The sequence below is a fragment of the Lactuca saligna genome, chromosome 2 (assembly GCF_052625555.1).
Source record: "Lactuca saligna cultivar CGN05327 chromosome 2, ASM5262555v1, whole genome shotgun sequence".
NCBI classification, from domain to species: Eukaryota; Viridiplantae; Streptophyta; class Magnoliopsida; order Asterales; family Asteraceae; genus Lactuca; species Lactuca saligna.
Genome location: NC_136418.1, coordinates 147,895,022 through 147,904,626, shown reverse-complemented (window position 1 = coordinate 147,904,626; position 9,605 = coordinate 147,895,022). Strand labels below are relative to the sequence as shown.

Genomic DNA, 9,605 nt, shown 5'->3' with positions numbered 1-9,605 from the left:
ATGTATTAAAGTAAGTTTAAGTTCAACCAAACTTAAGTAAATGTTTTCAATACCATGAACATTTTTATCGAATAGCCACAACCAATATCCTTTATCACCCGTATGTTTTATTTGTGCATAAACTTTACGTGGTGTTTTCTTAGCCTGCACAATCTTGAAGACGTCTCGAAACCCTTATCTAAACACTTATTGTAATAAATTTAAAGAGACATAAAAGAAAAACTAAATAATAAATAATATACCTCAAATAGATCATAGGCCCTTATCTAAAAACTTGTGATAACTTTAACATTTCACAAACAAAAGTAATAAAAGCAAAAACATGTAGTGTATAAAGCAAACAATATTTTTTTTTTCAAATCAATGATAGCCACTAAATATATATATATATATATATATATATATATATATATATATATATATATATATATATATATATAATATGCCTGGAGAACCATAAAAGAAAACAATGGCCATTTTGAGAGCAAAGAATGTTGTATTCTAGTAAGAAAAGAGAATATCTGTGTATACCTATTGTAGAGGTCCTACAATTCTTTGCATGAATTTTCTTAATTGCTCTTTTCTTTCTTGAGTTAAGAACATAAATCACTCTTATTCATCATCATAAACTCTAGTTCCAGGATTTCAGCTACATCGTCCCTTCATTCTAAATAGAACATAAATTTTGGAATTCTTTGTTCAAGAATTCCAGCAAGATGTTGCCCTTGTAATTCACCAACTTTTCAGTTTAAGAGCAAACAAGTGGCATTAAATTTCTAATGCACTTAATTTAGTCATTGGTCTTGATTTTAACCTATGCAAATTCACATCTTCATTTTTACCATGTGATTAACCACATTCAAATTATTATATAAAAGTATAGCACAAAAGTTCCAAACCTATGTATTCTCCATGGAACCAAGTAGGTCAATAGTTGGTGCAATTCGCCCCTTAGCATGTTTGATTCTTTAGGCACGCACGAGGGACTTCCAAGTCCAACCCAAGAATATATCAATTTTTAAGTTTTCTTTAACATTTATAGGGATTTGTGAAAGTAAAATGCTATTATGTTTTGTGCAACACACAAAAAGCACACACTCTGTAAGGTCTTCTTCATTACCATCTCATACTCCCTATTTGTCTAGTTTAACTAAATTTTATCATAGTTGTGTAACATATTAGTATTTATTCTATATTCAAGTAGTAGTAAATTTTTTATTTAAAAATGAGCACCATGGAAGAAATACAAAAGGCATCATATACATTACAGATGCATTAATTAGAAAAAACTTACAACTCTGCCCGATTTTTGGCTTTCAGATGACTTTAATGTAATCTTTTCTAGGGTTTTCATTCTTCCCCGTTCTAGATTTTGGTCCATAAACAAGACAATCACATTTGTATCACCATTAAGCCAGCTAAAAAGAACCACTCTAACATCAAGAGTTTACGAAATTATTTTATATTACAAAGAATGATATAATCTTATTCATATAATTAGATTCAGCCTTAAAACAAAAAGAAAATCCTAAAAAAATATAGAATAAGAAATACATTGATATCGTTCACAAGTTTACTAATCCTTATAAGATATATTATGAATCTTCCTAAACTATGGAAAATGAAACTAGATTACCGAACCTAGGGAGTAAGAAGGGAGGGTCAAAGAATACCCGAAACCAAGCTAGCATAACCATGAGCACAGTGGAGTATGGCTCAAGTACAAGCCATAATATAAAGATAAGATTTTCACCATACAATTTGAATTTCAAAATTAATACCATAAAATCCAACTAACAAATCAATTTGAATTTTAGGAAGGATTATATTGTTGATTATGATGCTTTAACTACGGTGAGACTTGAATTCAAATCACAAGTGTAGTTATAATTGTAATTTATGAAGGAATTTCACTATGCAAGAAAAAAACCCTGAGATTGCTCTGTAAATTAACACATGGTCTGAGATACTCTATAAGATTAACATGTGATATAATAACTATTCTTTTATTAAGTAGAAAGATAAGATTTTTTTTAATTATTTATTAATTATGCTTGAGATACTCCTCCTTTTTATCCCCTTACCCTTTTACCTCCACAATTTCTATTTTTTTGGCTTTGCCTCTTCAAACTTACTATAGATTTCTCCTTCTCTCAACTCTTTTTTCTTTCCATTCTACTCTTTCAAACTTTTTAAATCTTTTGACCCGATAGTGCACAACACATGTAAAAAGTCTAAACTCTAACCGTCTAACACAATACATACTTTATACAAAAATAAACGAATTAAGACCATAAAACATAATAACTAAAAAGATTAAAATAACCGACTAGTTTAATATTTCAACTCAACATGAAACATGAAACATGAAACGAGCCTAGTTACAAAAATATACTGGTTTATCGAGTCTAGTTGTGAACATGCGAGCCATGTGTTAAAAAAATATTAAATTTGTCAAAAATAGTAGAAAAACAGCGGTCGAATGATGACGAGACAAATTAAAATCATAACGAAAATGAAATAAAGAGCCAATCACAACTGGAACAATCATCTCTTCAGAAATTATAGGAATCAATTTCAATTCAATTTCATCAAACTAGTATCAACCAAAAGTCGGCCGATAGTCCTCCAGGTGAGCTCTTATTCTCTTCATTTTCTGCTGATCTTCTCTTTCTAGGGTTCCATATCACTGTTCTTGATTTCTGTTGGACTAATTCAATGGTTCTACTTGACGCGTTTTCAGTTGATGTTTGGTCAATTGAAAACCTGCTATTGAACGTTTCTTATTCCTCGCGCGTTTATATATTCGGAATCGAGCACTAATACCTTCAATTCCTATATAGACTTCATTCTCATGGTTTGAGATCACACGCGTAAGTCGAATTTGGTCGAATCATGTTTAATTTGATTTTTTAGGTTTTGATTGCGTTAATTTGGATGAGGCTTTCATGTTATAATCTGCAATTGCTTTTTTACACAGTTTGTAGTAGAACTAGAACCGAACTGTAATTCCTTTCCCCAATTGAGTTGATTCACACATATAATTAGCATATCATGATGTTAGGATTTAGGAATTTCATTCGCCATCATTGATCTCACTTCCTTTTGAATTTTTAATCCACAGTGTGCAAGGTATAATCAAACCTCTCAGTTCTATCAAAAAATCCAAAGGATTTCACCACTGGAATTTGGATTCTATAGGGATCACCAATGTGAGCAAGATCATATCAAATCACAAATCACAAGTTTGCAGAAATAGGTTAGTTGGTGTTGTTTGTGTTTACGTTATTTCTGGATAATAGTTTGCTGTTTGCCCTTTACAACTAATATAAACACTCATGAGCTTATCAATAAATTTATTAATGAATGATTGGTTATTTCTTTACACAGGTGTGATGGAGATATCACTACTGAAAACACTTGTAAAAAACATTTCTAGTTTTCTTCATCTGTCACCCCTTGATAATGGATTATGCTGTGAAATTGTTGAAAAGTACTACACCACCATTGAAGAACTACTCAAGTTGATTAAACCAATACTCGAGTCTATTATCAGTACACCAGTGGCTTCAGATGAACAACAACTACAGAATGAATTTACTGACATGAGTCAATCTGTTGATGAACTAAAGGAGCTCTTTGAAGATTGTCATCCATTGATGAGTAAAGTTTACTTTGTATGTTTCAACACCCAACACTTCAAAGCTTCAATATTCTGAAAACACAATCAGAGTTTATAAGTTATAAGTTATAATCCAATCTCTTTTTTGTATTCTAAAGGTTTTGAAAGCCGAATCATTGTTTACAAAAGTCCAAACACATTGCTTGGAGATCTTTGAGCTTCTTCAATCATCTTGTGAACTAAATTCATCATCTCTTGAGGTACCTTTACCTTTATCATTCTAGTTTAAAGTTTTATGTTCTTGAACTAATTATAAATTTGCATTCAGAAAATGAAGCATATGGGATATGAAAAGCCATCAGCTATAGTCTTACAAGCTATAAGAGAACAAGTGGAGGGATCTGATCCCAGCTCAGAAACTAGATCAAAAATTGCTGATTTGTTAAGCTTAAGAACAAATCAAGAACTTCTAATCGAAGCTGTTGCACTTGAAAACTTGAAGGAGAATGCTGAACAAGCAGAAAAGATTGGGGATTTGGAGTATATTGAAGAGATGATTGCTCTTGTTACACACATGCATGATTGCTTTGTGGAAATGAAACAATCAGAAAGCTCTAACCCTGTTCCAATTCCTCCAGACTTCTGTTGTCCACTGTCACTTGAATTGATGACAGACCCTGTGATTGTAGCTTCTGGGCAGACATATGAGCGGGGGTATATTCGTAATTGGATTGATCTAGGACTCAATGTTTGCCCTAAAACAATGCAAACTCTTGTTCATAATAATTTGATTCCTAATTACACTGTGAAAGCATTGATTGCTAATTGGTGTGAATCCCACAATGTTAAACTCCCAGATCCTGTAAAGCAGCCATTAAGGTTAACCTTGAATCAACCTACTTCACCTAGATCGAATGGAATCCATCAGGAAGAAGCTTCTTCTCCAGTGCATCGTCATGTTCACTCATCTTCAGAAGATTCTGGAAAGGGGAATGAGTTTAATACGGTTGAATCGGGTGAGAAAAGTTTGGATTCCGGTGGACCTGGACCTTCTGGAGTGGATGAAGGATCACCACCGGAGGCACCTGCAATTGAGTCGTCTTCTTCAACTCCGGCAACCGCTTACAACAGTGATGCTTCAGGGGAGCTGGCGGCAGAGCCTCAGGCTGCCATTGCTGCTTCCCGGCATGCAGTTTCACCTCGATTTGGAAACAGAGCACGAAACCAAATATGGCGGAGATCATCTTTTGGGCCGAGAGTTGTTTCTTCTGCTACTGAAGCGAGACCTGATCTCACGGAACTCGAAACGCAGGTGAAGAAATTCGTCAATGACTTGAGCAGCGCTTCCATTGATACAGTCAGGACCGCCACCGGTGAACTCAGGTTACTTGCGAGACATAATATGGATAATCGAATCGTGATAGCAAACTGTGGTGCTATAACCTTGTTAATCGGCCTCTTATATTCGCCGGACCAAAAAGTCCAGGAAAATTCCGTCACCGCACTTCTGAACTTATCAATCAACGACATCAACAAAGCCGCCATCGCCAACGCCGACGCGATTGAACCTCTGATTCACGTCCTCGAGACCGGAAGCTCAGAGGCGAAGGAGAATTCCGCCGCGACACTGTTCAGTCTCTCGGTAATCGAAGATAACAAGATACGAATCGGGAGGTCTGGAGCGATCGGACCTCTGGTTGATTTATTAGGGCACGGAACTCCGAGAGGGAAGAAGGACGCAGCCACCGCATTGTTCAATCTATCAATATTTCACGAAAACAAGGCGCGTATTGTGCAGGCGGGAGCGGTGAAGTACCTCGTAGAGCTAATGGATCCCGCCGGTGGTATGGTTGACAAGGCGGTGGCGGTTCTATCGAATCTTGCGACTCTCCCGGAGGGTAGAGCCGCCATTGGTCAGGAAGGTGGTATTCCGATGCTTGTTGAAGTGGTTGAATTAGGTTCGGCTCGAGGGAAGGAGAATGCCGCCGCCGCCCTTCTGCAACTCTGTACAAATAGCAGTCGGTTTTGTAACACTGTTCTTCAGGAAGGAGCAGTTCCGCCGTTGGTGGCTCTGTCACAGTCCGGTACACCGAGAGCCAAGGAAAAGGTGATTTATTATTATTATTATTATTATTTATTTTTATTTTTTTCCGATATCGATTAATTCAAGTTTGTTTATTTATTTGACATGATGAAATTGTTATCTTGCAGGCTCAATCGCTGCTTAGCTTCTTTAGAAACCAGCGCCATGGCAATGGCGGGAGGGGGTGAGGTAAGTTTTGTCATTTGTGTACAAGTGTATATTTTTTTATTAATGTTTACAAATATCGGATAAGAAGGTCTTTAGTATTTGAGTGTATGCTCTTTGATTTATTTGTGACAAGAAAAAAAAAAAAAAAAGAGATACATGATTTTTTTGGGATTTTTTTTTTTTTTTCTGCATATGTTTATTGTAGTTTGAGTTGGGGATGGTGTTCGCACTTGGCAGACGAATAATTTAATTTATTTTTGAATCTTTATAATGATAAAAGCATGCCATATCAATATCAATATCATCCACATTCTTCAATCTTTAAAATATTCGAAATATTAATTTTTATTCACCAATCGGTTTCAATTTTGGCACATAAACAAGTATTCTATATTGGTGGGTGGTCCCATAACCAATTGATTGAGCTCACTATGACTACACACTAGTATAGGAGCAAATATTTCATGAAGTCACCATTGAACGTTGTGTGATGTGTCGCTTACTTTAGGGAAAATTGAGAAATTAAGTCAATGTCCACATGCAAGTAAGATTTCAAATCTCGCTTTTTTACACTACGTCATGCAATATATGGTTAATGTATGCTTTATGCCATACCCATATAATATTTACTGTTATATCTTATTTGACCAAACAAACACACACACATGTGCAATGCCGGAAAGTATAAAAACTATATATCATAATCATACTGGATTGTCTTTGTATCTCAATTTCACAACTTTTGCAAATACTCGCCATATATGAAATAAATCACCATTGATGTTGTTCACATATTATTTTGATTACATATAGCTCTTGTATTTCATACCATTTTCTTGAACCCAATCTTATACATAAACTTCAAATCTTATACATTCATCCAATTAGCAGATTTATCCAATATCAGTTTACCTAATAGACAAAATGTCTGGGATTTACTACAACCGTATGAATTATTTTGGAAAGGTTTCAAACCAAATCGAGGTTTTACTCAGGTGACGAGGTTGCATTTTCGTGAAGACCATGAGAAGTGCGGACAGTTTTAGCAATACATTTTGAATAATCCAATATGTGAAAATAACAAAACTTAATTTAAAAAAACAGTGGCATTTCGTAATTAATTAATTATATCAACATGTAAATGCATTGGTGTATTTTCATGCATTCACACATTCATAAAACATTTAGCTTTTTTTTTTTTTTGTCAATATGTATACCATTTACTAGTTTTTACTATAAATGCATATAACAACATATATATTTTTTTATGTTCTATTAAATGGTATATATATATATATATATATATATATATATATATATATATATATATATATATGGTTAGGTTCATTTGAGACCACCTATATTTTGTGAGACCGTGAGACGCATTTTTTTATTTTTTTTAGTTAATTCATGTTCCGAAAATAATATTTAAAAAAAGAATTTTTTGATTTTTCCATTTATTTTGCATTTTAAAATTATTTTTAGAATATGTACAGTGTAATATTTTATTTAGAATATTTCACGTATTTTTCAAAAAAAATAGATTTTTTTTTATTTTATTTTTTTTTAGTTAATTCAAGTTTCGAAAATAATATTTAAAAAAAGAATTTTTAGATTTTTTCATTTATTTTGCATTTTAAAATTATTTTTTAGAATATGTCAGTGTAATATTCTATTTAGAATATTTCACGTATTTTTCAAAAATAAAAACGGAATTTTTTTTATTTTTTTAAATTTTTTTTAGTTAATTCAAGTTCCGAAAATAATATTTAAAAAAAGAATTTTTGGATTTTTCCATTTATTTTGCATTTTAAAATTATTTTTAGATTTGGTCTCACGGTCTCACAAAATTAGAATAGTCTCAAATGAACCTGAACATATATATATATATATATATATATATATATATATATATATATATATATATATATATATATATATATATATATATATATATATTGAATGCAAATGCGTTTGTGCATTTCAGCTTTATTTCATTCTGAAAAGACAAATAAATATATCAAACATTTATATATTTGTATGATCTATTAAATGATATAAAAAGATACACTTTTTAATAAATGCGCCATTGTAGGCATTTCGAGTTTATTTTATTCAAAAAGATAAATAAATATGTCAACATTTATACTTTTTATGCTCTATTAAACTATATACATATTGATAAAAAAAAATCTTCAGAAAAATCTCAATATTTTAAAGTTTATTAATAAATTCTTAAATTTTATTTTGTTGAACAAAACCTCAAGACTTTTTAATTTTTTGTATAGAAAAACCTAAAAAACTGGTTAATTTATTTACTTTAGCATTTTTGGCATGTTCAGCATGTCATAGAACTAAATTGTTCATTTTTTCAAAATAAAGAGATTTTTTTGCAGATTAACTTGTATATAATGTATAAATGTATTTTTTTTTATGTATACATATTTATGTATTTTTAAGTTTTATATGTATATGTTTATACATTTAAAATTCATAAAAATACGTAAATATATACATATAAAATCTTAAAAATATATAAATACGTAAAAATAGATATAAATATGTAAAAAATACGTTTATATAATATATACAAATTTTGATTAAATCTGCAGAAAAGTCTCATAATTTTGGAAAAATTAACGATTTGGTCGTATGACCAACTGAACAAGTCAAAAGGGTTAAAATGAATAAATTTGCCAATTTCTTTGGTTTTTCTATTCAAAAAGTATTGAAACTTTTCTATTAAAAAAAATTTAGAATTTTATTAATACCAAATATAAATATAAAGACTTTCATACAAATTTCCCTGAAAAAAATTATTTTCTATGAATGCACGGTCCTTGCAAATGCATGGGAGCACTTACATGTCGATATAATTACTAAAATGCAAACTATTTATTTATTTATTTTTCCTTTTTCTTTTTTGAATTAGGTAGTGTGTTTTTACACATTTACACAATTTCCACTGTGTCTTTTGAAGATTTTCAAATGTGTGTACTTATGTTCTTTATGGAAAACTAGTAAAGAATCCACGGTTACACGGTTTTTGGGGGTAATATAGGAAAAATCGGCAAACTTTAAAAGATATATGCTGAAATTGTAAAACACCATAAACAGGGGTCAAAGTCGACAACCCCTAAAATTAGATGTCAAAAGTGTACAACAAAAAAAACACTGATGAAGAAAATTCAAAAATATTGTGGTAATAATGTTAAAGTTGACAAAGTTGGAAGAATACTGTGACAAAATTCATAATGAGGTTTTCATGTTTTTTATGTCAAAATGTAAAAATTTTGAGTACAAGGACGAAAAGTATCAAATTCATTAAAGATTTGTGGCAAAAACATCAAAATGTAAAACTTTTGACTGCAAGGACTAAAAGTGTCAAAGTCACTAAAGATTTGTGGCTAAAACCTAAAAACACAAAAACTTAATCGAATCGCAAAAATATAAAAGTTTTGATTTTAGGGACGAAAAATGTCAAATTCAACAAAGATTTGTAACAACTACCTAAAAGTCAAAAAAATTACTATTGCTGCGAAGGTCATTGTGATTATATATATATATATATATATATATATATATATATATATATATATATATATATATATATATATGTATATATATATATGGGTAAAGTGAATATACCTAACAACCTTATATAAGCTTAGGTACCTAACCTCATCAAACTAGGTCATTTTGCATTAAATTTTCATTGCAATCATGAAAGGT

General features: G+C 31.1%; 1 protein-coding gene across 2 annotated transcripts; it reads left to right on the top strand.

Moving 5' to 3' along the window:
* Positions 1–2,494: 2,494 nt before the first annotated feature.
* On the top strand, positions 2,495–6,172 carry LOC145032009 (U-box domain-containing protein 4-like). Of its 2 annotated transcripts, XM_078980672.1 has the most exons (7): positions 2,495–2,632; positions 2,744–2,873; positions 3,125–3,259; positions 3,391–3,677; positions 3,781–3,882; positions 3,951–5,729; positions 5,834–6,172. In XM_078980672.1, exons 4-7 carry the CDS (start codon positions 3,396–3,398, stop codon positions 5,891–5,893), a joined length of 2,223 nt encoding a protein of 740 aa, XP_078836798.1. In that variant the 5' UTR covers positions 2,495–2,632; positions 2,744–2,873; positions 3,125–3,259; positions 3,391–3,395; the 3' UTR covers positions 5,894–6,172. The 2 variants fall into 2 exon arrangements, with proteins under 2 accessions (XP_078836798.1, XP_078836799.1); XM_078980673.1 differs by lacking the exon at positions 2,744–2,873.
* Positions 6,173–9,605: the final 3,433 nt, after the last annotated feature.

Bases quoted from the DNA above. Each gene is read 5' to 3' on its own strand.
- LOC145032009 (XM_078980673.1), top strand. From the start codon at position 3,396: ATGGAGATATCACTACTGAAAACACTTGTAAAAAACATTTCTAGTTTT. The intron at 3,883-3,950 runs GTACCTTTACCT...ATTTGCATTCAG, and splicing joins TAAATTCATCATCTCTTGAG to AAAATGAAGCATATGGGATA. The intron at 5,730-5,833 runs GTGATTTATTAT...GTTATCTTGCAG, and splicing joins CACCGAGAGCCAAGGAAAAG to GCTCAATCGCTGCTTAGCTT.